General features: G+C 46.8%; 6 protein-coding genes across 6 annotated transcripts; 4 read left to right on the forward strand and 2 right to left on the reverse strand.

Annotated features, from left to right (window-relative positions):
- Positions 1 to 756: 756 nt before the first annotated feature.
- Positions 757 to 2,186, forward strand: LOC128709096 (uncharacterized). The gene is made up of 2 exons (XM_053804080.1): positions 757 to 832; positions 910 to 2,186. The coding sequence occupies exons 1-2, from the start codon at positions 757 to 759 to the stop codon at positions 2,184 to 2,186; spliced, it is 1,353 nt and encodes a 450-aa protein (XP_053660055.1).
- A 12,026-nt stretch (positions 2,187 to 14,212) lies between these two features.
- On the forward strand, positions 14,213 to 15,642 carry LOC128707242 (uncharacterized). Its single transcript, XM_053802193.1, has 2 exons — positions 14,213 to 14,288; positions 14,366 to 15,642. The coding sequence occupies exons 1-2, from the start codon at positions 14,213 to 14,215 to the stop codon at positions 15,640 to 15,642; spliced, it is 1,353 nt and encodes a 450-aa protein (XP_053658168.1).
- Positions 15,643 to 16,951: 1,309 nt separating this feature from the next.
- Positions 16,952 to 20,481, reverse strand: LOC128718885 (eukaryotic translation initiation factor 3 subunit A). Its single transcript, XM_053812501.1, has 3 exons — positions 20,433 to 20,481; positions 17,076 to 20,291; positions 16,952 to 17,013 (listed from the first exon to the last, which is right to left on the reverse strand). The coding sequence occupies exons 1-3, from the start codon at positions 20,479 to 20,481 to the stop codon at positions 16,952 to 16,954; spliced, it is 3,327 nt and encodes a 1,108-aa protein (XP_053668476.1).
- Positions 20,482 to 21,177: 696 nt separating this feature from the next.
- LOC128708071 (AN1-type zinc finger protein 2A) lies at positions 21,178 to 22,016 on the forward strand. The gene is made up of 2 exons (XM_053803029.1): positions 21,178 to 21,275; positions 21,362 to 22,016. Exons 1-2 carry the CDS (start codon positions 21,178 to 21,180, stop codon positions 22,014 to 22,016), a joined length of 753 nt encoding a protein of 250 aa, XP_053659004.1.
- Positions 22,017 to 22,399: 383 nt separating this feature from the next.
- LOC128719181 (vacuolar protein sorting-associated protein 29) lies at positions 22,400 to 22,948 on the reverse strand. The gene has a single exon (XM_053812804.1). It carries the CDS (start codon positions 22,946 to 22,948, stop codon positions 22,400 to 22,402), a length of 549 nt encoding a protein of 182 aa, XP_053668779.1.
- Positions 22,949 to 23,539: 591 nt separating this feature from the next.
- On the forward strand, positions 23,540 to 25,560 carry LOC128708554 (eukaryotic translation initiation factor 3 subunit D). The gene is made up of 4 exons (XM_053803532.1): positions 23,540 to 23,618; positions 23,717 to 23,836; positions 23,940 to 24,087; positions 24,159 to 25,560. The coding sequence occupies exons 1-4, from the start codon at positions 23,540 to 23,542 to the stop codon at positions 25,558 to 25,560; spliced, it is 1,749 nt and encodes a 582-aa protein (XP_053659507.1).
- The last annotated feature ends 2,308 nt before the right edge of the window (positions 25,561 to 27,868 follow it).

Here is a 27,868-nt window from a genome sequence, read left to right on the forward strand (position 1 = left end):
AATAATGCTTTGTGGATGTTATCAATGTTAGGAATATACCGGGCACTGTAGCACCCAATTAAGTGATCAAATAGTGATCGCCAAGTATCCATTCTAGTGTTGTGGCGTTAAGTTAGGTTAGGCACTGTAAGTATTATTTGTTAAGTTAAGGATTCACTCCTTATTAAGGAAGTGTCCATGGGGCGGCCCGGTGGCATGATGGTAGCGGCGCCGGTCTTCACACGAACGGACCGGACCAAAATCCCATCCGGATTTTGCAAGGACTAGCAAGAACTGACTATCCGGCTACGTGGTAAAATAAGTCGATACGGCCAGGCCGTTCTAACGAAAAAAAAGGGAGTGTCCATGCGGGGCACTCACGGCAGGATATAAATAGATGTGCACTTGGTGTGGGAAACGCTCTCTTACTTCTGGTGGAGCGTCCCGAGTAGTGTGACAATAAAGTGATTAGCTAAATTAAAGCGGTGTAATATTAAAACACTAGTAACGTACCGATCTTGCTTTCTCAGCACGCTGAGGATCGAATCGTCGTCATCGGCCGAACGCAAAGCAACTGATAATGTTGATAAGATGCGAACGTTCATCCCAAGCATAGCACCGCACAGGCAGCGTGATGCTGCTCGGGATCGAACGAGGCCAGTTGTGAATCGGCATTGGACGTACAAACTTCAATTTACTTGTGGCGTTTGCGGCGTACCGTGGTGCGGATTGCTTCGTGTTTGATAGTTGTATTCGTGTCGGTGATCGCCAGTGACGATGGCAAGAGGAGTAATCACCCTATTGTGGATCAATTTGATCTGTCTTATCAGTGGGGCTGTCTGCACCCCGCACGGTACGTACAACGTGGAGGCACCAGCAATCTATAACGAGCTGTCCGACAGACAATTCAATGTTTCACGTTCCCAACAGCGCCCAAAGGTAACGCCCGGGCAAATTTGCAGATGGCCGGAGAAACGCTCCTCTCGGAGCAACTGTTTGCCATCATCGATCTGTACAAACAGGAGGATCCGGTTGGACTGCCGGGCGCGACCATACCGGATCCGATGCCCATTCCGGAGATAAAGCAATCGTTCTCCTTCGCGAAGATACATCTGCGCAATGTGCTCGCCCACGGCATGTCCCGGTTTCGGATTCGGTTCTTCCGCACCGAGCTGAACAGCATGTCCATCACGACGCAGATATCGATCGATGAGATCAATGTCAATGGCAACTACACGATGAGCACGTTATTCAACCGTGCCGAGGGTCCGTTCACGGTGCTGATGCGAAATGTGCTCACCAAGGCAAACGTGTCGCTGGCCGTCGAACGGGACGGTACGCTGCGCACCAAGGACATCGAGCTGGACATTGCGTTCGACGATATGGCGATGGACTTCCAGAACCTCGGCTTCATGGGTAGCATTTTCCAGAGTGTGGTCAACTCGGCATCCAACCTGGTGTACGACACGATGAAACCGTTCATGCTGTCCGAAGCGTACACGAAAATCCGCGAGGAAGTCGACACCCGGATGCTGAACATCACGGTCGAGAACGCGTTCATCCTGCCCAATTCGATCTCACCGCTCGATATGGCGATCGGTGAGATGCGTGGGATAGTGCGTGCCAAGGGGTTCGACCCGTTCCTCGTGCCAGAATACAACAATACGGCCGGCATCTTTGGCATGCAGACGATGCACACGTGGATCAGCGGTGGTTCCAGCTTCTACCGGTACGGTGACATCTCCGTGACAATGCAGAACAACTCCGCTACGCTTGGGATGCACGTGGCCACGCAACGCATCACTGGTTCGACGCAGTGGGAAATATCGATCGGTCGCGGAATGCTCTCCCATGCCGGTCGGGCACAGTTTACGGTGGAACACATACGGGTTGAGTTCCGGGTCGAGCAACCTCTAGATCTGCGCAAGAAGATCAAACTGCAAGACATTCAGCTGGAACTCGGCAACATCCAGGTGCGCTGTGACGGTGCGGGTACGTTCGATTACATTATCGAGGCCGCTGTAAATATACTGCCGAATCTGCTGCGGTACCAGATAATGGATGCCATCGAGAATCCGCTGCGAATGCGCATACAGGAGAAGCTGGACTGCATCGATACGGAGGCATTGGTGCGAAAGTACGTGAAGGAGTACGAGCGGAACGGTATCAATATTAACCTTCAGGACTTTGAGCTTTGCGAACCGTAATTAGCGCTGTGGACGTTCGCACAGTTCTGTCAAGATGATGTTGATGATCGGTGTGTTATATTAGCGTACAATTTAACTATATAAGACTTTTAATTTGGAACGTACATTAGTCGTTCCGCTCTAGGACACTTCGAAGAAGATAATAAAACTTTCGCTACAAACGTGAAGCGTAAGTTTATTCACTATTTCAAACTTTCTTAAGTTGTTCAGCGATCAGCGATTTCAGGTAAGGCGCGGAATCTTTCCACCAGGTTCGTTCCATATTTCCCATCACTAGAAAGAAGACGAGTCATTGGTGAGACGTCAACGCGAGAGGTTGTGTTTTTTCGGTGCAGAAATACCACTCCCTAGTTTTGTGTTGCAGTGTGCTAGTTCTTGTGAGTTTGTAGCGTCAGTGTATTGGTGTACGGCTGAGATTCATTTCGGTGCCTACACATAACTGTAAATACAATCGGTGCAGTGCCTGACCTGTTCGAACAGGAATAACAATGCTGGGGACACCAGCTTCTGCTGGTTTCCCCCCGCTCATCGGGAGGGAGAAAAGAGATAGGACTCTCCCAGAATACATGGACAAAAATAACGAATTCGGGGAAAAACGATATTTGGTTCTACGGTCTCTGGAGGGCAAACCGCTCCCCAAAAACCCGTGGATCTTAAGTTGTTGTGTACACCTTGATCACGTACGCAGCCAGTTAATCACTCGTTGCTGTCTGGGAACCGACAGCATCCGATGTGCCGAGAACTGCCCTACCCGATCGCTCTCGCGATCCTTACGCTTTTTTTCTCGTTTGGGCGTCCGCTGGAGACAGTCGTTTTTGCGTTATCGTGTGTGTTATCTTTTAGTGTAATAAACGAGTTTTAATGTGTAATTGTGCGAGTACGTTTTTACTAAAGTGACGACACAACAACTGGCGACGAGGATTCACGAATACGGTACGCGTGCTAAAAACTGAAAATTCCGCGAAAACGACCAAGAATGTCCAGTCCGGAAGAGACGCCGATCACCGAGGAACAGCGTCGGTTATCACAAAATGGTGCCCTGAATGCCGCGTTCTGGCAGCACCCGCCATCGCAGAATCCACCAGCGCAACAAACCGACGCCCCTACGATACAGCAAACGCTGCAATTGTTGCAAGCTCAACTAGCACAGCAACAAGCACTCCTTTCACAATTAGTGCAACAGCAGCTTTCTCCGCCGCAGACTCAACAGCCCGAACAGCATCCACCGCCCAAGCCCAGCAACCCGGAGCTCATCCTCGAAGCTCTTGCTAGTAACATTACGGAGTTCCGTTACGACGCCGATGCAGGCGTTACGTTCGAGTCTTGGTATGCGAGGTATGAGGATCTTTTTGCACAGGACGCAGCTCGCCTAGACGACGCATCGAAAGTCCGCCTACTAGGACGTAAGTTAGGCGCTGCTGAGCACGCCCGATTCATAAATTACATCCTGCCACGATCCGCCCGTGACCTCGCGTTTACCGAAATGGTGGAAAAGCTTACGGTGCTTTTCGGCAAAATGGAGTCTACCCTGTGCAAGCGTTTTAAGTGTTTTAACACAATGAAAACACGCGATGAGGACTTACTAGCATTTACTTGCCGCGTAAATCGTGCATGTGTGGAAGCAGAATTTTCGTCGATGACAGAAGAGCAGTTTAAATGTCTCGTCCTCGTGTGTGGTTTGAAGGACGAAGGTGACCGAGACATTCGCATTAAGCTGCTAGCTAACTTGGAGGAACGGAAAGATGCAACCTTAGAGCAGTTGGCGGAACTTTGTCAGCGATTAATTCGTGTCAAGGCCGATAGTGCAATGATCGCACCTGGAGTGAATGAACGCGTACACACATTGCATACAGGACGACAAAGGCAGCGATACCAACGACCAGCAAGGAACGAGCAGAACAGTGAACGATATTCTGAATCCAAACCCCGCAATCCATGTTGGCTGTGTGGTGCATTTCACTGGACTCGAGAATGCACATACAAAGCGCACAAATGCCGAGATTGTGCCCGTGTTGGCCATCGCGAGGGATTTTGCTCTACCTACAATCGCCGTGGTAAACGTGACAAGTTCGATCGTCACAAATTTGCAGCATCGAAAGTGGTACAGGTGAACGTCTGCGGTGTACAACAGAACAGGAAATATGTTAACATCCTAATCGGAAAGAAGCCAGCTCGATTACAGCTGGATACAGGTTCCGATATTTCCGTGATAAGTCAGCGTATGTGGAAACAGTTGGGCAGACCAGACTTAGTGCCAGTAACAGTTAAGGCCAAAGCAGCTTCAGGCGACATCCTTGAACTGAAAGGGGAATTCACCTCACACGTGTCCATCGGCAGTAAAGTGAAGCGAGCCACAATTCGAGTGTCGAGAGCAGAATTGGCGCTACTAGGAGCGGACCTGGTAACCCTTTTCTCTTTAGGAGCGGTTCCAATGAATTACTTTTGTAATCAGATTGGAGTAGCGGAACCAGACATTTGGAAGAACAAATTTCCATCGGTTTTCCAAGGCCTAGGACTTTGCACTAAGGCCCGTGTTCACCTGCAGCTACGACCAGACAGCCGACCAGTGTTTCGCCCGAAACGGCCTGTCGCGTATGCGATGGAAGAAACCGTCAACAAGGAGCTTGCGAGGCTAGAAGGATTAGGTATCATCACGCCAGTCGACTATTCGGAATGGGCGGCACCAGTGGTCGTCGTAAGGAAAGCAAATGGAAGTGTTCGACTCTGTGGTGACTACTCAACCGGATTGAATTCAGCCTTACAGCCACATGAGTATCCACTTCCCTTACCTGCTAAGTTATCGGAGGTTCTGAAGAGAATCGAAGAATACGGATTTACTATTCGCGCGGAGAAATGTGCGTTTAAGGTCAAACAAATCCAGTATTTGGGATACATCATCGACGTCAATGGTTTGCGCCCAGATCCAGTGAAGATAGAGGCTATCACAAAACTGCCGGAGCCAACAGACCTCACAGGAGTACGATCTTTTTTGGGTGCTATTAACTACTACGGCAAATTTGTGCCAAATATGAGGAACCTACGCTACCCTTTGGACAAATTATTAGAAACCAACGCACCATTTCACTGGTCGAAAGAATGTTCGCAAGCGTTTAAGACTTTCAAATCATTGCTATCATCGAAACTACTGTTAACGCACTACGACCCAACACAGAAAATAATCGTATCAGCAGATGCATCGTCAGTGGGTTTAGGAGCTACGATAAGCCATCAATATCCCGACAGCTCCATTCGTGTAGTTCAGCATGCCTCAAGAGCACTCACTAAAGCAGAACAAGGATATAGCCAGATCGACCGAGAGGAACTGGCCATAATATTTGCGGTAACCAAATTTCATCGGATGTTGTATGGCCGCCACTTCACCTTACAAACTGATCACCGACCATTAGTACGCATATTCGGCAGCAAAAAGGGAATCCCGACGTACACTGCAAATCGCCTGCAAAGATTTGCACTTACGCTCCAATTGTATGACATGAACATCGAATATATACCTACAGGCGCATTTGGAAACGCTGATGTCCTTTCGCGACTCATACAAGACCACTCTAAGCCGGAAGCTGAATACATAATCGCCAGTGTGGAATTGGAGCAAGATCTAAGGTCAGTTACTATAAAAGCATTAAACGCCTTCCCTCTTCGTTTTAGAGAAGTCCAGTTTGCCACACAACAGGATGCGTTGCTGCAGAAGGTGTACAAGTACGTGCAGAACGGTTGGCCTAGAGACGTTTCTTTTGGAACTAATGTTGCGCAGCTTCATGCCAGAAGGGAATCCCTGACAACAATTGATGGTTGTATTATTTTTGGAGAGAGGGTGGTGATTCCAGAAAGTTTGCGCACTCGTTGTCTGGTCCAACTTCATCGAGGACATCCAGGAGTACAAAGGATGAAGGCAATCGCACGTAGCTACCTGTATTGGCCAAATTTGGACAGCGATATAGAACGCTATGTAGCAAATTGCGGAGCGTGTGCAGTAGCCGCAAAAACACCCCCAAGGGCAACCCCAGTGGCATGGCCAAAACCTTCAGGCGTCTGGACTAGGATTCACATCGATTATGCAGGTCCGTGGGAAGGTTCGTACCTTTTAATCGTAGTCGACGCTTATTCGAAGTGGCCAGAAATAGTGAAAACATCAAGCACCACCACATCAGCTACCATCGCTATATTGAGAAGCCTGTTTGCACGTTTCGGCATGCCTGCAACTTTGGTCAGCGATAACGGACCGCAATTTGTCAGCGGTTTATTTAAGGAATTTTGTCAGCATAGTGGGATAGAACATCTCACAACGGCCCCGTTTCATCCACAATCCAACGGGCAGGCAGAGCGATTCGTCGATACGGTGAAACGAGCTTTGAGGAAAATCCAAACGAACGAAACTACGTTAGAAGAGGCCTTGGACCTATTCCTCATGACGTATCGATCGACTCCAAATTCACAATTGGAACAGCAGAAAAGTCCGGCTGAAGTTATGTTTGGTCGTCCAATAAGAACAGCTCTAGAACTATTGCGACCTCCTTCACCACGTGCAGAATCTCCTTCACCACAGGATCAGTCAGCTCGTAGATTCCGGCGTGGCGATACCGTATGGGCAAAACAGTTTGTTAATAATTCATGGAAGTGGATCTCAGGAAAGATCATTCGTCGTTGCGGACGTGTAATGTACGAGGTCATTGACCAGCATGACCGTTTACTTCGTAGGCATATTAACCAGCTAAGGCGACGAGTTGGTAGCAGTTCAGCGGTAACGAAGCAGCTACCACTGGAGGTGTTGATAACGGAATGGAACTTCGGCCAAGCGAAGGACGGCCAACGTGGTTCAGCGCCAGACGTAGTTGAACCGCCTCCACTTGCCAAATCAACAACCGGCGCCGTACCTGTAGATGCACCTCGACCGACCTCATCTCTGACGCCATCCCAAACCGCGTACATCCCCGAACCAATTGGTGGTACTACGGATCAGCCTATCGATTTACCACGTAGGTCTTCTCGTGTTAGAAGACTTCCACGTCGGCTCGGAGCCTATTGGCTCAATTAACCGGGGGAGATGTTGTGTACACCTTGATCACGTACGCAGCCAGTTAATCACTCGTTGCTGTCTGGGAACCGACAGCATCCGATGTGCCGAGAACTGCCCTACCCGATCGCTCTCGCGATCCTTACGCTTTTTTTCTCGTTTGGGCGTCCGCTGGAGACAGTCGTTTTTGCGTTATCGTGTGTGTTATCTTTTAGTGTAATAAACGAGTTTTAATGTGTAATTGTGCGAGTACGTTTTTACTAAAGTGACGACACAACATAAGTGACACAATAAAACGTGCCAAAGGTAAAGTCGAAAGTGGCCATGCGATTGACGCACACACATATATGATCGAAACACGATCGGAAAAAAACATTTCATGATCTGCAAAAAGTGAGCGCGCTTGTGACCGGCGAAAAAATATCAATTGAACCTCATGCTACCCTCAACTCAGTGAAGTTCGTATTCTCATGTAGCTCGATATCTGATATGTCCACTGATGAAATTGAAAAGAACCTGGAAATTGACAACATTACCGACATCTACCGTTTCAAAAAACTGTCAAATGGGCAATCATTACCAACAAATTCCTATGTAGTCACAATGCAAGCTGTTAAGATACCAGAATACATTTTCATCGGAATGGAACGTGTTCAGACACGTATCTACTATCCACGTCCAATGCGCTGCAATAACTGTCTAAAATTCGGCCATACAAAAAAATTCTGTAAAAGCAATCAGGCGTGCTCAAACTGTGGAGGAGATTTCCACGAAACTTGCACAGAAATTACCACTTGCATAAATTGCAAAAACCCACACAACGCTTTTGATCTTAAATGCCCATACTATCAGAAAGAGACAGAACTAATAAAGATAAAAATCGACCGTAACTGTACTTTCCGTGAAGCCCGCAACATTCAGGAATCCCTCCAAAAATACAACCGGGAAACAGCAGCTAGTGTTGTACAACAAAGGCTGACCACAGCTCAGATCCCTGACCCCAAAGACAAAATAATAGAACAACTCACCCAGACAGTAAACAAACTACAGGCACAAATAGAAAGCCTCACTCACACAATTGCACAACTAACCGCCAAAACTGAAGCTTCGGTTTCTGAAGACAATTCTTCGGACATTGAATTTACGAATACAAACAAAACAACCACAGATAATACCAATACAATCACGGCTTCCAAACATCCACGCTCGCTTAGCGAAGAGTCATTCGAAGAGCCAACACTATCCAAGAAAACTAAGAAAAAAGCTAAAAAATAGTTGTGTGCACTCAATAGGTTTTATCGAATATTTCAATATGATGTTGACAATAATTATTCCTTTATTTTTCGCCGTGCCGTCCACAAGACAAAGAATCGCTAACGACAGTAATCCACGTTCAAAAAGAAATTTTATCCTTAATTGGAATATTCGTAGCTTTACTAAAAATATCGACGAACTGAAACTTCTACTATATAAATACAATCCAGAAATCATAACATTACAAGAATCTCACATCTCCGACTATTTGTTGACACATTCTCCTCTCAACAACTATAATTGGATTGCAAAAAAATCTCCTATTACTCATCACAGCATTGCCATAGGAATTCAAAAAAAAGTTCCATTTAAACAGGTACCCACAAACACCACTACTCCCTCACTCTGTATTCATATCAAAACTCCTGTCAATATCCACATAGTTTGCACCTACATCTCTCCCAATTCAAAAAGCGACATTAGTACCGAATTTCAAAAAATCTTTTACCAAATACCATCGCCTATCTTAATAATAGGGGACTTTAATGCACAACATAAAGAATGGGGATGTCACACTACTACTTCACGTGGTACAGATATAGAAGATATTCTGACTATCAACCAAGCTTACGCACTTGGTCATGATTTTCCTACACGTATCGCTCCAGACTCTGGGCATAGTTCCTCAATAGACCACTGCGTTATTTCTTCTTCCATAGCTCCAAATTTCTCGCTCATTTCTACTAACGACTTACATGGTAGCGATCACTTTCCTTTTATAGTTCAAATAAATGCAGTGCCAAATATAAGTTCTCAAATTATTAATAGACCTCGATGGAAATATGAGGAAGCTAACTGGTCTGAGTTTAATAGATTTCTAGAAAATGTCCCTTGGAATGCCATGAATGTAAGTGAGGGAAGATTGATAGAAATAATACAAGAGGCAGCACAACACAGCATTCCTCAAACAAGTGGCATACCTCCAAAAAAATTTGCGCCATGGTGGAACAAGGAAGTTGCAGCAGCAATAAAAAATAGAAGGAAATGTCTTCGTAAATTATGTAAACACCGTAAAAATGGAAATAATACAGTGTCGACAAACAATCTAGTGGAACATTTTAAGGAAGCTAACCTGATTGCAAAAAATACTATCAAACGAGCGAAGGAGCTAACATGGGAAAAATTAACCAAAGATATCAACCCTACAATCTCTTCAAAGGATCTATGGAGAAAAGTCAAACAATTAGGTGGAAAGACATCCAAACCAACCATTCCTATTATAAATTCCCAAAATCCCGTAACTGATCCAGTTGAAATAGCCGAGGCCTTTGCCAAACATTTCAAGTCTATCTCTTCAAACAACAACTATCATCCTGATTTTTTGAAATATAAAACATCCGCTGAATCTAAAACACCGTCTTTCGATACATCCCGCACCTACGAATATAATAAACCTTTCTCCATTAGGGAACTCCAATTTGCTCTAAAAAAATGTCGGGGGAAATCCGCTGGCCCTGATGGCATCGGTTATCCATTACTACAACACTTACCAGTCTGTGCCCTAGAGTATCTCCTACAAATATATAACAAAATATGGGAGTCCGGAAAATTTCCAGAACAAAAAAAGTTGCTTCACAATCCCAATACCAAAAACCAACAAAAATCCTCATGAAGTTGATAGTAATCGGCCTATCTCACTAATAAATTGTATAGCTAAAATCCTAGAGAGAATGGTCAACAGAAGAATTAGCCATGAATTAGAAAACAGACAACTTCTACATACTAACCAACATGCTTTTCGTAAAGGCTACGGTGCAGAAACATACTTCGCGAATCTCGAGGAAACGCTCACAAATGATAACAAGAAGAATTCGGTTTCAGATATTGCAATTATGGACCTTGCAAAAGCGTATGATCTTACATGGCGCCATTCAATATGAAAACAACTTGACAACTGGCAATTTAGGGGTCAGTTACCGAAATTCATTGCCAACTTTTTATCCAACCGTACATTTTCCGTCATTATTGGATCTTATTCATCACAACAATACACGTTAGAAAACGGAGTCCCGCAGGGTGCTATACTATCTCCCACCCTTTTTCTAATTTGCATCCAATCCTTATTCCTTTCAATTCCTCCCTTCATTACACCCCTGATTTATGCAGATGATATTGTTCTTATAACTTCCGCTTCCAAAGGTCTAGAATCCAGCAACCAACTACAGTTAGGGATTAATAAACTAAAACAGTGGTGTAGATGAACAGGTTTCCAGGTATCCACAGATAAATGCAAAATTCTACGCGTTAATAAAAATCATCATACAAACAAATCGGATAAAACCAAACCTATCACTTACAACAATACAATAATACCAAAAACCAGACAAGCAAAAATCTTAGGTATCACATTTGATTCTAATCTCTCTTTTCATCCACACACACCAAATATCAAACGAACTGTTAAAACTAGTATAAATTTATTCAAAATACTAGGATGTGGACGATTCAGAGCTTCCAGATCTATACTCCTCCGCCTACTAAACTGTTGGCTTTTACCCAAAATCCTATATGGTACCGAAATTCTCTCACTAGAAGAAGAAAGGTTTACTAAATTTCTAGCTCCAGTATACCACACAGCCCTGAGATATTCCTCAGGAGCTTTCATTACTAGCCCCATCAACTCGCTATTATGCGAAAGTGGACAGCTTCCTTTCTCTTACCATATAACACAACACCTAGTTAACTCAGGACTTCGTTGCATCGAAAAAGATCTTCATTCAGTTCCCCTCATATACAACGAGCCAATACAGCTTTTTTCAATCTAACCGGACTTCATCTCCCCAAAATTCTTAAACTTCCTAGAACAACCGACCGCCCGTGGAACCAAACTCAGCCTAAGATTGATTGGTTCATACATAAACACCCTCGGCACAATTCCCAACAAATTTTTCAAATTTTCTCAAACCATTTACACAACCAATACGCTAACCACAAAAAAATTTACACGGACGGCTCTATCCACAATCAATCTGCAGGATGCGGAATTTACTCCGAAATCTCCAACTGTGCCATAAAGCTTCCGGATAATACCTCTATTTTTTCCGCGGAAGCCATTGCCCTTGGTCTGGCCGTTGAAGAGGAAACTTACGAAAACACTCCTTATGTGATTTTTTCCGACAGCGCTAGTGTTCTAACAGCTCTAGAACATGGCTGCACGAAAGATCCCCACATACAAGCTATAGATTCATCTTCCAAACTTCACAAGATATCATTCTGCTGGATCCCAAGTCACGTTGGAATACCAGGCAATGAGATAGCTGACAAACTAGCAAACGAAGGCCGAAGATCTAACAATGGTAACCATCATCCGATATCAAAGAGAGATGCAACCAAATGGTACAAACTCCAGCTCTCAAATTCATGGCAAAAATGTTGGCAAAATGAGTTTGACAGATTTCTAAGGTCAATCAAGATGTCAACCCTTCCTTGGGAAGATCATCCTTGCCACAAAATTCAACAAATCCTTTCTAGATTGCGAATAGGTCACACAAGACTGACTCACAGTTATCGATTGGGCAAAGATCCTCCTCCGACATGTCAAACCTGTGGGGTTCAACTCACAGTGAGACATATTCTTACAGACTGCTTAGCATACAATGTTGAAAGATCGCAGTGCTTCCTGGACAACAATATCGATACAATACTCTCTCCGGATCCAATTTCTCAAAAAAAAACTAACTAAATTCTTACGCAAAACCAAATTAGATAAGCAATTATAAAAAAAAGAAAAATGTAAGTAAAAATAAAAAAAACCGGAAAATTATATAAAAAACAAACCAAAACTTTATTACACTGCTATTTTATATTTTAGAGAGGAAAGAAAGAAACTTGTGTTTGATTTGACTACTCCTACGATGGTCTGCCTTTCACAGGATAAGGGTTTAAGTTACCTTACAACTTAATAAGTAGACATATGCGTAGCAGTCTCCTGCTCCCCATATGTCTACTCGGTCACCCTATTATTATTTTTATTTTTTTATTATTATTATTATCTTTATTATTTTTATTATTATTATATCTTTTATTTAATTTTTTTTTCCAGAGACGAAAGAAACTCTCATGTTTCAAAGTCTCTTTAATATTTTTAACAACAACAACAACTTACTTCTGGTGCAGCGTCCCGAGAAGTGTGGCAATAAAGTGATTAGCTAAACTAAAGCGGTGTAATATTAAAACACTAGTTCTGTGCTGAACGAAAAGGCGAAGCAAACCCCCCGGAGTAATGCAGAGAGTTCTAGTAAATAGAGCAAATTTTAGCAAGCAAAAATGATGTACCAGATGTTCTCGGAAATCAATGATAGGATAAAGGCTTTAGCAAATAAGTGGGCTCTAACAAATCACCAACTCCTTAGCACATAAATAATGACGAGATAAGCAATTTAGCCTAGCTTGGACCCAATTTTGATGAAAAGCTGCCAACGATAATCTCGTGGTAGTGAAGGAATTTTGGTATCTTGCTTTGATCACAACTTTAAAACTGCACAAGCGTTCCGCTTCAGCAGTGAAAGCTTCTACTACCGATTAAAACAACGAACACTCAACAAATGAAATGTTGCGTAAATCGCATGCTGATACCTGAGACTATGTCTGTCATTGTTTGGCCTATGGCTAGCTGATAACACCCATACACTTGCCTTTCTTGTGCACCGAGAATGTTTGTTTGTCGGTGTTAAATCACAGGTTGGGCATGTGTAGAACAAGAAGGAAGCCACTAACTGTCTAGGCTATTTGGAGAAAAAGATAATTTCACCTTCGATAGATACAAGGCACGTTTTCATTACTCAGCCAAATTTCTATTTTGTTTGCATCGGGATTAGTTGAGAGGTACACGGATGTGATCATCATCCTTATAATCAATTATATCTCTGCCAAGTCCCTGCAACCTTCCGTAGAACAGCAGACGGCTAATCTTCGGAATGATGATCTACATCACTACTACTAAGGAGACAAGTTAGTCTTTTGCGTTGTAAAGCTATACTGCCATAACCAATTAAAATATGTTTAGGCAATAAAAGGTTTGCAGCTTCTAAATTATCCTAATGCTTAGAAGAAGTACCTAAATTAACACACTACTGCTAGATCTATTTCAAAACTGAAGTCTCCTGCTCAGAATAAGTCTTAATCACCTGTTCATCATCAAAGAAAGCAACAATTTCTACCAAAACTTTTTTAGAAATCCACAAAAACTACGAACGACAGACACACACATGGCAAAAATAGCTTTAGCCGTTTGGTAGAAATGAATCCAATCGTTACAATCCCTAGCTTCTGTCTACAATTCCCCGTACCTATTCGACGAACTCACTGAACCATCTTTTGCGCGCAGCTGATAAGACCGGAATGGACCCCGACGCGTCGAGCAACCTTCCCAAAAGTAATCTATTCCTGCAACAGGCGTTCCTCGGGGCGTAGCGTACCGATCTTGCTTTCTCAGCACGCTGAGGATCGAATCGTCGTCATCGGCCGAACGCAAGCAACTGATAATGTTGATAAGATGCGAACGTTCATCCCAAGCATAGCACCGCACAGGCAGCGTGATGCTGCTCGGGATCGGCCGAGGCCAGTTGTGAATCGGCATTGGACGTACAAACTTCAATTTACTTGTGGCGTTTGCGGCGTACCGTGGTGCGTATTGCTTCGTGTTTGATAGTTGTATTCGTGTCGGTGATCGCCAGTGACGATGGCAAGAGGAGTAATCACCCTATTGTGGATCAATTTGATCTGTCTTATCAGTGGGGCTGTCTGCACCCCGCACGGTACGTATAACGTGGAGGCACCAGCAATCTATAACGAGCTGTCCGACAGACAATTCAATGTTTCACGTTCCCAACAGCGCCCAAAGGTAACGCCCGGGCAGGTTTGCAGATGGCCGGAGAAACGCTCCTCTCGGAGCAACTGTTTGCCATCATCGATCTGTACAAACAGGAGGATCCGGTTGGACTGCCGGGCGCGACCATACCCGATCCGATGCCCATTCCGGAGATAAAGCAATCGTTCTCCTTCGCGAAGATGCATCTGCGCAATGTGCTCGCCCACGGCATGTCCCGGTTTCGGATTCGGTTCTTCCGCACCGAGCTGAACAGCATGTCCATCACGACGCAGATATCGATCGATGAGATCAATGTGAATGGCAACTACACGATGAGCACGTTCTTCAACCGTGCCGAGGGTCCGTTCACGGTGCTGATGCGAAATGTGCTCACCAAGGCAAACGTGTCGCTGGCCGTCGAACGGGACGGTACGCTGCGCACCAAGGACATCGAGCTGGACATTGCGTTCGACGATATGGCGATGGACTTCCAGAACCTCGGCTTCATGGGTAGCATTTTCCAGAGTGTGGTCAACTCGGCATCCAACCTGGTGTACGACACGATGAAACCGTTCATGCTGTCCGAAGCGTACACGAAAATCCGCGAGGAAGTCGACACCCGGATGCTGAACATCACGGTCGAGAACGCGTTCATCCTGCCCAATTCGATCTCACCGCTTGATATGGCGATCGGTGAGATGCGTGGGATAGTGCGTGCCAAGGGGTTCGACCCGTTCCTCGTGCCAGAATACAACAATACGGCCGGCATCTTTGGCATGCAGACGATGCACACGTGGATCAGCGGTGGTTCCAGCTTCTACCGGTACGGTGACATCTCCGTGACAATGCAGAACAACTCCGCTACGCTTGGGATGCACGTGGCCACGCAACGGATCACTGGTTCGACGCAGTGGGAAATATCGATCGGTCGCGGAATGCTCTCCCATGCCGGTCGGGCACAGTTCACGGTGGAACACATACGGGTTGAGTTCCGGGTCGAGCAACCTCTAGATCTGCGCAAGAAGCTCAAACTGCAAGACATTCAGCTGGAACTCGGCAACATCCAGGTGCGCTGTGACGGTGCGGGTACATTCGATTACATTATCGAGGCCGCTGTAAATATACTGCCGAATCTGCTGCGGTACCAGATAATGGATGCCATCGAGAATCCGCTGCGAATGCGCATACAGGAGAAGCTGGACTGCATCGATACGGAGGCATTGGTGCGAAAGTACGTGAAGGAGTACGAGCGGAACGGTATCAATATTAACCTTCAGGACTTTGAGCTTTGCGAACCGTAATTAGCGCTGTGGACGTTCGCACAGTTCTGTCAAGATGATGTTGATGATCGGTGTGTTATATTAGCGTACAATTTAACTATATAAGACTTTTAATTTGGAACGTACATTAGTCGTTCCGCTCTAGGACGCTTCGAAGAAGATAATAAAACCTTCGCCACAAACGTGAAGCGTAAGTTTATTCACTATTTTAAACTTTTTCAAGTTGTTCAGCGATCAGCGATTTTATAACCTGACCTAACCTATTGTTCACTCTATTCAGGTGAGGCGCGGAATCTTTACCCCCTTCGTTCGTTCCTTATTTCCCATCACTAGAAACCAAGAGAGTGTCGCAAACAGGAGATAACATTAATTCCCCAGCAGCGTGTATGTAGCTGTCTCTCTTTCGCATGTCATCATTGAACGCGATAGGAGATCTTCTAATTCATGGGCTACCACTATCGCATACTATCAAACTCATGAGAACGATCGTCAGTGCAAGTGCGATAGAAGAAACGATAAGCATTCTTCATCTCTCTCACACTCCTGGTCGGTTGACACGACAATTCAATTCCATACAAACGAGCAGTTTCCTGATTTCTCCTACCAGGAGAGCATCCCAAACAAGAGGTAACAATAATAGTCCTTCGTTGATTTAATGCATCATTTATCTGACCTGATTTCGCATTGATCATGTTTACTTGTCAGCAATCGTGATTTCGTTTTATATGTTTTACGTACCAAACAAGGACAACGGTTATGTAACAAAAGGACAAAAGGAAGGATGCTCTCTTGGTGTCAAAAATTAGAATCTCTTCGCTTCTTATGATATATCTCAACCACAATTCTTTTGAAAAAGATGCTCCTACTACCATTCCACCTTGGGCCTCCAAAGGGCTTAATCCACCATTGCAATTATGGTCAAGTATTGCCGAAGAGCTGTTATCAAGCTATAAGTACAGTACTTATCATTGAACCATCATGTATTTATTGAGAAACATTTCGTTTATTAACATTTCATAATACTAATCCCACCGTATTATCGTCTATAGCAAAATGATGAGACTATGGTATTTAATTTCTGAAGCTACATGCAAGCGTAAACGCAGAAAAGTTATTTCCCATATGAGTAATTATACTTTATTGTGAAGTTACCTAAGCATAGATGCCACTGTCGATCCCCTTTTCTCTCTCCGTTATCCTATGTTACCATGCATGTCACAAAGAATACAGCAAACCGTTGCCAACGTTCAGATCTGTCCGTGAATCAATTGCAGCACTAGCCGCAGACAGTATCCGTGGAAGAAGAGCAGGAGTGTAGCACATCTTATCTCTAACGGTGTTTCACATCCGTCCATCCTTCTTCATCTGGGCCGGCGTTACTGCGTGGGGGTACTAAAAAAACAAGAATAAAAATATTAGAAACGTTCTATTATGTTTACGAATGCATCTTGTACCATTTTCCTGAGGGCGAGGTTCACGCTGTGGTCGTTCTTCTTTCGGTTTGGGTGCAGCCTCCTGACGCGGATTGCGCCAAGTGTCCTGTCGTCCTTCATCACGCTGTCCCGGGCCGCGTCGGTTTTCATCGCTATTTTCGGCCGGACCGCGGCGCCAATTGTTATCACGGTCACCGCCTCGTGGACCACGGTCATCGCGACGATCACGATTGAACCCACCGCCCGGACGATCATCTCCGCGGCGTGGACCTCCAGTTGCCGGTGGAGCACCACCACGACGGATCGGTCCACGATCGTCACGCTCGCCACGGTCATCACCACCAGCACCACGTCGGATAGGTCCACGGTCATCCTGTCCACGACGCATCTCCCCTCCACGACGCATACCGCCACCTTCACGTGCACCTCCATCCTTCTCGTGATCTTCCGGCCCCGTACGCCACTTATCTTTGGCTCCTGTCTCTGCACCTCGCTCACGGGGTCCGGGTGCATATCGGCCAGATGCCTGCCAGACATTCTTCTTCGGTTCATCACTAGTGGTGGCGGCAGGATTAGGGGTAGCAGCCGCTGGCCCTCTACGCCAGCTTTCTTCAGGTTTCGGATCACTGGCACCTCCAGCACGCCGGTCCCGACGACCGTCCGCTTCTTTCATCTGCTCAAGCTCTTCCTTCCGTCTGCGCTCCACCTCTTCCGCAATAGCGAGCTGCTTCTCCGCCAGCTGGCGGTTCTTTTCGTCCGCAATGCGTCTCTCCTCGGCACGGCGCTCACGCTCAATGCGATCTGCCTCTTCCTTCTGCTTGCGAATTTCTTCCTCAATACGGCGCCGTTCCTCCTCCTTCTCCTTCAGCCACTTCATACGGCGCTCCTCGCGGCGCTTAACAACGCGATCTGCCAACCGACGTTTGCGTTCCTCTTCCAGCGCCAAATTGAAAAGCTTCAACTTTTCCGCGAACTGATTGCCACGCTCGTTCTTCAGCTGCTGCCAGTACACATCGCGATCGGGCAACATTCGCTTCAACCGTTCCTGGCACGCCTCCGCATTCTTGCGCTCGGCAATGGCCGCCTCAATGCGGTCCGCTTCCTGCTTCTCCCAGAACTCTTTGTCCTGCACCGAACGGTCCAGCAGATACTTCTCGATGAGCGGAATCTCCTCCAGCCGCTTGGCACGCTCGAAGTAATCGATCTTCTTTTCCTGCGTCTTCAGGTTGTTGTCATGCGCCTTGCGCTCCTTCAGACGTTCTTCCGCTTCGCGGGCCGCAATCTCTTCCGTGTTCAGCTTGCGGATCTCTTCCTCGTCCAGCTTCTTCAGCAGCTTCTGCCCGGTAGCGGTCTGTTTGATCTGTTCGATCTTCTCCTTCATGTTGCGCTCCTTCATCATCTGCAGCTCGTTTTCGTGCCGCTTGCGCTCCCGTTCCTCGTTCTCCGCTTCCAGCCGGCGCTGTTCGGCCAGCTTCAACATACGAGCCTGCTCCTCTGCCTGGCGCAGCTCTTCCTCCTCGCGCTCCTGATTCATCCGCTCGATGTATTCCTTGCGATCTTCGATCTTCTTCTGGCGCTGCAAAATGCGTTGGTGCTCCTTGTCCGCGTTCTCCTCGTACTGATGCACCATTTGCGCGCGCAATCGTTCCCTTTCCTCCTTCTTGCGGTTCGGATCGATCGTAGCAATGGCCCTGTGCAACACCACCGACATATTGACCAGCTGCGACCGGATCTGCTCCGAGGGCATCGACTGCAGCGTCGGCCCGTCCGGATGGTCCTCCCGCTGGCTCTCCGAAAGATCCGTTCCGAAATGTACACACCCGTTGCGATGGTCGATCGTAATCTGCATATCGTTGTGACGCACACAGTCCACCAGAATGCGCTCCAGGTGGTGGTAATCGGCAAACTTTGCCAACTCCAACAGACGCGGGAACTCAATCGTTTGATATACTTGTGAAATTTGACGCACCAGCCGCACCAACGTAACGTCCTTCAAGGCCTGCACGTACTGTCCGTACACCGAGTTCGGATCAGCCTCAATGTCGTCCACGATCTTTTGCACCTGTTCACACAGATTCAGTGGATCAAACTCCACCTCCAGCAGATGGTAGAGGTGACGAAATTGGGGCGCTGCCAGCTGCAGAACATTCAATCGGATCAGCTCCTTGAGCAAGAGAGCCCTGGAGGGTGATTGTTGCAGCCCGAGCAGGAACGCCAGACGCTGTGCCTTCTCCATGGGACTCTTGTCCGTTTCGATGAACCGATCAAACTCCGGATGGGCCGATGGTAGCGGAATAGCTAACGTGGCAATCAGTACATGCGTCGTCATGCGCTGGATTTCCTCTGCTGTTACGTTCTTCTTCATATCACGCGACAGCTGGAACAGTTTCAGCAGTGCCGAGGCGTGGAACAGCTGATTGCCTGCCTTCCAGAACACCATGGCCAGCTTCGTGTAGTACAGTGCCATTGTCTTCGGTAGTGGCGTTTTCTTCGACATTGCCATCAGCCCATGAATGTCCTCGATGGCCTTATACGCCTCCAGCCACAGCTCCATCTGGATGGCAGAGTCGAGCTGATGCAAGCGCGTCTCCAGATTGAGCTGCTGCGTTTCCGGCTTCGAGATGCTCACATTCGCCGTCTGCGACGATACCTTGCTAATGTCCTCCAGATGCTTGCGCAGCTTCTCGCACAGCTTGCGGAACTCCATCTTGCGGTTGTACTTCAGACAGAACTGAAATGCCATCCGGGCAATGTCGTGGTACAGCGTTTCGCAGTGCGAATTCACCTTCAGCAGCTCCAAACACTGGCAGTAGCTTTCCCACAGAAACTTTACCCACGGCAGCAGGATCGTACGGTCCGAGCGATCTTGAGCGTCTTCGCCGCACACCGCACTCATCAGGATCGATTCGGGCGTAGCCAAATTGTCCAGATCGTCTATGTCCAGGATGGCCTGGGACGACTGCTGTTGCGCTTGTTCCGTGCGCTCCTCAGCCATCTTCAGGTAACCGCGGATCACATTCTCTAGCGAGCCTACGTTCACCAGCTGGAACATGTTCCGGTACTGGAACAGACCTTCCTTCGCGATATGCGATTTCTTCAGCTCCACGCAAAGATCCAGATACTTGAACATGACCGGTTCGATGACCGACTCGGACCAGTTGTAGTTCCATTTCTTCGCCCGGAACACCTCCTGGAGGGTGTCCAGGGCACGCGCCTTCTTACCAACATCGATGAATTCTGCAACGAGAGGTACCAACGACCGGCACAAACAAACACACACCGTTGCGCATCAAAACGTGGACATTTGACGTGTCGTCCATATTGGAATTTGAGCCGCCCCCGGAGCAGCCACCCCAGGGACCGCAAAACCATACTTACCGTTCGCTCTTTTCAGAGCATTTTCCGGACGTTGCACATAGCGAGACATGGTGAATTCGTTTACACTTGCTTGCGGCTCACTTTAGGTTGATGTACATACACTTTTCGGGCACGTGAAAATGAGATAAATCTCGTTTTTTACGGCGAAAGTTACAGACCGTACGGCCACACCGTATAGATCGCGTTTTTTGACAAATCGCGAAAGGAGCGAAAGCAAAGCGAGCGCCGGTGACGTTACCGAACAAAATGGCGTCACTTGACAGCTGTCGAACGGAGTCGGTATAATGCCAGGGTTGAATCGTGTCGGCACAATTGTGGCATTGTAAACAATACCATCTTTGTGATTTTCTCTCCATCTGTACGGACCTGTAGCGTAGCATAAATTGCAAACTGTGGTATTAAACGAAATCTTCACGATGTTTAAGTGGTTCCAATACCGTATTTGAGATTGTATCACATTCAAGGTCAGGTTGTCTATCTTGCGTGATTGTCAAAGAAGGTGACAAAACCCAAACATCCAAATTGTCAAGTCATCTCACGCGAATAGACGCGAATGTTCAGGGAGCTTTTGCAGGCACTTTTTAACATAAATATACGCATCAACAGGCCTGTTCCATCTGTTTAATAAGTGACGTAGTGGCGCGAAGTGTAGGCACGCTGGGAAGTGACTCATCGCTAGTGAAACAATAGTGCCGTATTGGTGAAAACACGCACGGAAATACGTTCAACGTAAGGTGCCATCACAATGGAGTTTCCGAATTTGGGCAAACACTGCTCGGAGCAGTTCTGCAACAAGTTAGACTTTTTGCCAATGAAATGCGACGCCTGTGGTGCCATATTTTGGTATGTATTCCGGTATTTCGTCAGCTGTTTGTATATGACGTCGGTTGTGCTTTATTTGTTTCCTCTTCCGTGTTCTTTGTTTGCAGCTCGGATCACTTCAGCTACAAGGACCATGCGTGCCCTTCGGCCTACAAGAAAGATGTTCAAGTTCCTATTTGTCCACTGTGCGGTGATCCGGTACCGACCCCGCGCGATGTTTCGCCCGATATCACAGTGGGTGCGCATATCGATCGGTTCTGTACATCCGACCGGAAGAAAATATACACCAACCGCTGTTCATATCGCAACTGCAAGAAAAAGGAGCTTATTCCCGTCAACTGTAGCGTGTGTCGGTTGAACTTTTGCCTGAAGCATCGTCACACCACCGATCATGACTGTGCTGGCCCGGCAGCGGGTCAACGGAATCTCGTAGCAACGGCCGCCATTCAGCGACAAACCACCAGCAAGCCAACATCATCCGGACCATTCGCCGCCTTCCGTTCTGGCGTTACAAGCAGTGGCAGTGCCGTCCGGAGCAACGCCGTCACATCGACCACTGCAAACGAACACATTGCTATCGTGCAGGGCGGAATGTCCGAGGATGAGGCCCTGGCACGTGCGATTGCATTATCCATGCAGGAAGAGGACGAACAGGCCCAACTGCGCCAAAACCAGCAGGAACGGAATCCCTCCAATGCGTCGCGCAGAATTGCTGTTGGTAGCGGAAACAGTGCCTCCAAAGACAGATGTATGCTTTCGTGAGATCGCTTCCGGTTCACAGACCATCATTCCATCGACGCCTTCAGGCGCTCAGCGACAATCACAGTGCGGAGTCGACGTTAACCAATGTGAAGAAGAAGAAGAATGTAAAAGACAAACAGTTGCTGCTGTGCGATTTGTTGTTTCGGATGTTTTGTTTTTTCGGAGGTGGAGCTTTAAACACAACACTCGCTCGCTTGCCACCTTACCTTACTGCATATTGGCAGCAGTCACCGCCACCAAAATGATGTTTCCACATGTAAAACAGTTTTCATTCACGAATACAATTATATTTATGCATAGTTAAATTCACATCTCTCGTTATTCGATTTACGCGTTCTATTACGCCCTTGCGAGATGAGCCCGTGGTACCCGTGGGACGGTGCTCAATTCTTCTTATACTCAATTCGTTCCACCTTCACGTCGTCACCGACCAACTGGTACACGTACGTTACGACCGTCGTACTCTGAATGTCCATCAGCACAAAGGACGGGATGACGGAGGTGTCCAGCGGATTATAGGAACCGGTTGCTGAGCCCGGATTGATGTAGAACTTGTTCTCGTGCTCGTACGCCTCGAACTTATGCGTGTGCCCCGATATCAGTATGTCCACGTCAAGCTGTCGCTGAATCAGCGCTAATGCTTCCGGATCGCCCCACGGTACCACCTGGTGGCCATGTGAAAGTCCAATCCGAAACTGCCCGACGGTGACGACCTTCTGTTCCGGGTAGTTGGTGTTTTCGTCGAAATCACCGCGCACAATGTGCACATCGTTGGCGAGCGTCTTCAGATAGTCGTACGATTCCTTGCTGCATAGGTTCCCGGTGCAGAGAATGTGATGTATACGCCCCGGAACTAGCAACTTCTTAAACTTGGCCGGAACACTGCTGCACCGGTGGGGAATGTGTAGGTCGCCTAACACTAGCACCAGCATATTGGCATTTGCGATGGACCGAAGCTGGAGAATGAGTCGATTAATAGTTCAATTAACGTTGATTTCACGCACTGCTCGCAAACGGATACGAGCATACGATAACAGAATTGACTAAGTTAAGTGATAAGTTGAAATCGTAAATATGTGTGTTGTTTTCTTCGCTGTCAACTGGCTACAAATTGTCTTTATTTTTCCCCTCCCCCAAAGGCACAGGGTGGGTCCGTTGTAGATTTCGTCGATTTTCGGTTGTATTCCAAAGGCGGACTGTTGATATTTACATGCGAAGAATAAATTGATTAATTTAGTAACAATTCATAAAATAATTCGAACTCTTGAAAGATTGGGAACCAAATCAATTTGTTAGCGATATTATCGTCTATTCTACAATTGCACTGCACACAACATTCTGTACAACCCTGCCAATGAAGTTTGACAGGTATCATTTCGGGCTGTCAAAACGGAAAGCAGCCACGTTCGGTCGCTTTGCAGATTTATTGAAAGGCACCTTTTTTCTCCGGTAGTGCAGCCTTATTTTGTCGATTATTCGGTAAAACCAGGCATATTGTCGGTTCTCGGGGCAGCGCGTTTACGATGAGTGAAACCATTAGCTGTACGCCGGAGATTGCGACGTTCGAACCGCCGCAGCTCCAATGCAACGAAGATAGCTGGGGTAAGCAACTGTGTGCATGTCTCATCCCGGCTGTCGAAAAATTGATTGTAATACCGTAATCGGTTAACACCGTACGGGTTTGTTTGTCCGCTGTTTAGGTCCTTGTGAGTTGCCCGAAGCGTTCAAGGACATTCCTTATCAGCCGTTCAGCAAGAGCGACCGTTTGGGAAAGATCAGCGACTGGACGGGCACGGCCCAGACGGACAAGAAGTTTTCGAGTGAGTGTAACATAACCTCAATACTAAATTCCGTTCATCACAAAGCGTTTGGGTGGACTTCTTTTGGGTTTGTTTTTAATTGCGATGCTTTACTGTGTTATAGATAAGTACGCGTCGCAGTTCGGCGGAGGCAGCCAGTACGCTTACTTCCACGAGGAGGATGAGACGACATTCCATCTGGTTGATAGTGCGAGGATCCAGAAGCCGCCTCATCAGCGAGGACGCTTCCGTGGCAATATGCGTAACAATCGGTATGTGATCGTGGTAAGAATCAATAGTGGAGAGAGGTATATTAACGGGCTTTATTTGTTTTTTTTTTTAGCTCGGGTCGCGGCCGTGGTGCCCGCGGTGGTGTACAGGTCGGTGGCATGACGACCCTTTCCAAGAGTGCGTCGAAGCTGCGTGACCAGCGTCGTGGTACCACGCGCAAGTGGGGTATGCGTGGCCCACCGCCAAAGATTCGCGATGCGTCAGTGACGGTGCGACCGGATTGGGTAACGATCGAAGAAATGGACTTTCCACGGCTGGCAAAGCTGTCCCTGCCAAGCGTGAAGGAAGGCGAAGACATCATAACGTGCGGTACGCTCGAGTACTACGACAAGACGTACGATCGTGTTAACGTGAAGAACGAGCGGCCGCTGCAGAGCGTCGACCGTATCTTCCACACCGTCACGACGACAGACGATCCGATCATCCGCCAGCTGTCAAAGACGGTGGGAAATGTGTACGCGACCGATGCCCTCTTGGCGACAATCATGTGCTGCACACGGTCGAACTACTCGTGGGATATCGTGATCGACAAAATTGGCGGCAAGCTGTTCATGGACAAGCGCGACAATACCGAGTTCGATCTGTTGACTGTCAACGAGACGGCCAGTGATCCTCCGACCGAGGATGGGGCACCGCTGAACGCGCCGCGAAATTTGTCCATCGAGGCAACGTTCATCAATCACAACTTCAGCCAGCAGGTGCTGAAGAACGGCGAAAAGGATCCGAAGTACAAGTTCGACAAGCCCAACCCGTTCATCGGCGATGAGGAGGACGGCGAGGTGGCCAGCGTTGCCTATCGCTATCGTAAATGGGATCTAAACAACGGTATTACGCTGGTGGCCCGGTGTGAGCACGATGCGGTGCTGAAGATGCCCCAGGGTGACATTCAGTTCCTGACGATCAAGGCACTGAACGAGTGGGACTCGAAGATCGCGAATGCCGTCGAGTGGCGCCAGAAGCTGGATACGCAGCGTGGTGCCATCCTGGCCAACGAGCTACGCAACAACTCGTGCAAGCTTGCCAAGTGGACGGTGCAAGCGCTGTTGGCCGGTTCCGATCAGCTCAAGTTCGGTTACGTGTCCCGTGCGCACGTGCGTGACTCGTCCAAGCACGTCATTCTGGGCACGCAGCAGTTCAAGCCGCAGGAGTTTGCGAACCAGATCAACCTGAGCATGGACAATGCTTGGGGTATTTTGCGGTGTATTATCGACATCTGCATGAAGCAGAAGGATGGCAAGTATCTGATCATGAAGGACCCGAACAAGCCGATGGTGCGGTTGTACGACATCCCGGACAACACGTTCGACTCGGACGGCGAGGGAGAGGAGGGCGATGACGGTGAGGCTTTCCAGCCAATGTACGGCTATACGGCTGCTCCATCCTCGAGTGCTGTTGCTGCTCAATCCAACACGATGGCCACTGTGCCGGAACAGAGCGAAAAGGCGACCGCTTAACAGGGAGGCAGGAGTGAACTGTAGAGAATATCGAGAACCTTTCAGTAGCAGCCGCCACATCCATTAGTTCCATTTACTGGAACAATTAAGCTAACCATAGTAGAGGGAGGACGAGATCCCGGAACTCAGAATTAACATATTGCAAACGTTTGAAAAGGTATTCAGTTTAATAAACAAAAAATATTCGAAAATGTCCCAGCAACAACACCGGCTATGGGAGTACAAAAAATCGTATTGAATTGTTTTTGATTATTGCATTTGCGTTTGAAGTGTGTTTTCTTCAAATTATTTTACCTATTTGAATAACTTTGAGTCTTGTGAGCTAAAGCGATTCGCAGGCTGGATGTTTTGCGTGTGGATGGTCCCAAGAGCACACGACACGTGGTGGCATAAATTTCATTTTGAACGCACATAAAGCACAATTTGTTTCCGGCTTTCAGCATTTTTGACTGATGCATACACTGCTGTTCGCTTTGCGTCCCGAAATCGTATGAATATTGTACGGTGCTATGGAAACCGTATGGATCAGCGGAATAGGAAAGACACAGCTTGTGTGAGATAAATTGTATCGCTTAAATCAAATCGCAACAGTATGTGTTTGCATCTCGCTACGGAACAATACCGTTTGCATTGGATGCGTACGTTGTACGCAAATGGATTATTGTTGGTTAATTTGTTGAAGAGCTTCTCTGTCTAGTGTAGGAAAGAGACGGTGGTACACAAACGGCACACGATCATCTATTGTTTGCTGAAATAATAATGGCAGATTAAAGGATGCATTAAGTTGCTTACTGAATTTTGGTATTTGTGGGTTAGGTGTGAAGGCCTGTTTTAGAAACTATTAGAATGCCTTGTAGAACATTACGCTGAAGGGCGCCGAAACCGAAAGGGAAGTAAACTATTTTTTTAACACAGTGTTCATAAATAAAACCTCAAACCGATATATATGTGCCCGTTTTTTTTTTCCTTTTTTTACAATTTATGTGTAAGACATATGTGCCCAAGCTGGTTTTGCTGCCTTCCAATGAGGTTCGTGAGCTTTTCGTAAAGTGAAATCGTTTATTTCCATTTGCATTACAGGTGTTAGGTGCTGTTTGGATGACGGATTATTAAACACGCATGTTATTGAAGTTATTTGTATTGTTTTTTTTTATGTAACACAAGCATATAAAGAAAAATACTTCAAAAATAACCCTCTTTGACTTACGGTTTGGTACAAAAAATCATACCATAATATCAAATAGCATACATTTAGGCGTATAGTGCACAATCGCTTTCCTAATCGGGTCTGGAAAATTGATGGTATGTAAAAGTAACAAAAGTGCACTAAAACTACAATACAAATGTATTCTTCTTTTATTGCCATTTGTGTCTAGTACTTGAGTACGGATTGTTGGAATAAAAAAAAAGAAACGTTACGCATAATGCCACTAGATCCGTAAACGGTTTACGTTAGCCAACGTGAACATTCCAGCCTGGATTAAACTGATCCGCCAAAACTTCCGCTCTTTCCATCATCATCATAATTGACGTTACGCAGTGGGACATCTTTCATCACTTTTCATTTCTCCCGCGGAAAACTTGCTACTCCAGCATTTCGCCCGGTTCCCTTAGGGGAGCTTCTGGCGGAACAACTAACCAACGGGGGCGAAACCTGTCGACAGCTGGAAAGGATTTGTTTACTGAGCGCTTTTCCGCCGTACCATCGCTTCTGTCGGTTAGCATCGTCCTCCCAACAAGTTACAAGCGGGCGTTAGCGTTCGACCACAACAAAAGTCTCACGGTGCGAATTGAATAGAACAAAACGTCATAGCGTGAAGAGGGTTTTACGGCACTACACAGATACACCTGAAGCGGGTATTTTTTTTTCAAACTCGAAGGAAAAGCAATGAAAAAAAAAAACATCGGCATGTGTTGTTAGTGAGGTGGCCGGAGGAACAGACCGGAAGTTTTAACAGCTGTTTGCCTTTCGGTGCGTTTCGTTCGTGGTTTATTTGTTTTTTTTTCTTCCTTCCTTTCACAACTTGCTCACCACAATCTAGCCGAATCGCTCGTCTGCTAGGTGGGAAAAAAATGTTACGAAGGGACACATTCCCCGAGGATTAGACTCGAGGGAGACACATGAACATATAGGGTGTAGAAGGACAAAAAGAAAAACAGCACTACATCCGGTGGTAAACGGAAACCATTGCTTCCGTTAGCTTTGCGTCCCGTGCTAAAGGCCCGTTTACACGTGGCATAGATGGACGTGAGTTACACTGCGTAGTGAAAGGAGCGAATGTGCGTGTGCGTGTGTGTTTTTTTGTAA

This window comes from Anopheles marshallii, chromosome 2 (assembly GCF_943734725.1).
Source record: "Anopheles marshallii chromosome 2, idAnoMarsDA_429_01, whole genome shotgun sequence".
Lineage (NCBI taxonomy): Eukaryota > Metazoa > Arthropoda > Insecta > Diptera > Culicidae > Anopheles > Anopheles marshallii.

Bases quoted from the DNA above. Each gene is read 5' to 3' on its own strand.
- LOC128709096 (XM_053804080.1), top strand. From the start codon at position 757: ATGGCAAGAGGAGTAATCACCCTATTGTGGATCAATTTGATCTGTCTT. The intron at 833-909 runs GTACGTACAACG...CGTTCCCAACAG, and splicing joins GGCTGTCTGCACCCCGCACG to CGCCCAAAGGTAACGCCCGG.
- LOC128707242 (XM_053802193.1), top strand. From the start codon at position 14,213: ATGGCAAGAGGAGTAATCACCCTATTGTGGATCAATTTGATCTGTCTT. The intron at 14,289-14,365 runs GTACGTATAACG...CGTTCCCAACAG, and splicing joins GGCTGTCTGCACCCCGCACG to CGCCCAAAGGTAACGCCCGG.
- LOC128718885 (XM_053812501.1), bottom strand. From the start codon at position 20,481: ATGTCTCGCTATGTGCAACGTCCGGAAAATGCTCTGAAAAGAGCGAAC. The intron at 20,292-20,432 runs GTAAGTATGGTT...CTCTCGTTGCAG, and splicing joins TGCTCTGAAAAGAGCGAACG to AATTCATCGATGTTGGTAAG. The intron at 17,014-17,075 runs GTACAAGATGCA...TTGTTTTTTTAG, and splicing joins ACCTCGCCCTCAGGAAAATG to TACCCCCACGCAGTAACGCC.
- LOC128708071 (XM_053803029.1), top strand. From the start codon at position 21,178: ATGGAGTTTCCGAATTTGGGCAAACACTGCTCGGAGCAGTTCTGCAAC. The intron at 21,276-21,361 runs GTATGTATTCCG...CTTTGTTTGCAG, and splicing joins GCCTGTGGTGCCATATTTTG to CTCGGATCACTTCAGCTACA.
- LOC128719181 (XM_053812804.1), bottom strand. From the start codon at position 22,948: ATGCTGGTGCTAGTGTTAGGCGACCTACACATTCCCCACCGGTGCAGC.
- LOC128708554 (XM_053803532.1), top strand. From the start codon at position 23,540: ATGAGTGAAACCATTAGCTGTACGCCGGAGATTGCGACGTTCGAACCG. The intron at 23,837-23,939 runs GTGAGTGTAACA...ACTGTGTTATAG, and splicing joins GACGGACAAGAAGTTTTCGA to ATAAGTACGCGTCGCAGTTC. The intron at 24,088-24,158 runs GTATGTGATCGT...TTTTTTTTTTAG, and splicing joins GGCAATATGCGTAACAATCG to CTCGGGTCGCGGCCGTGGTG.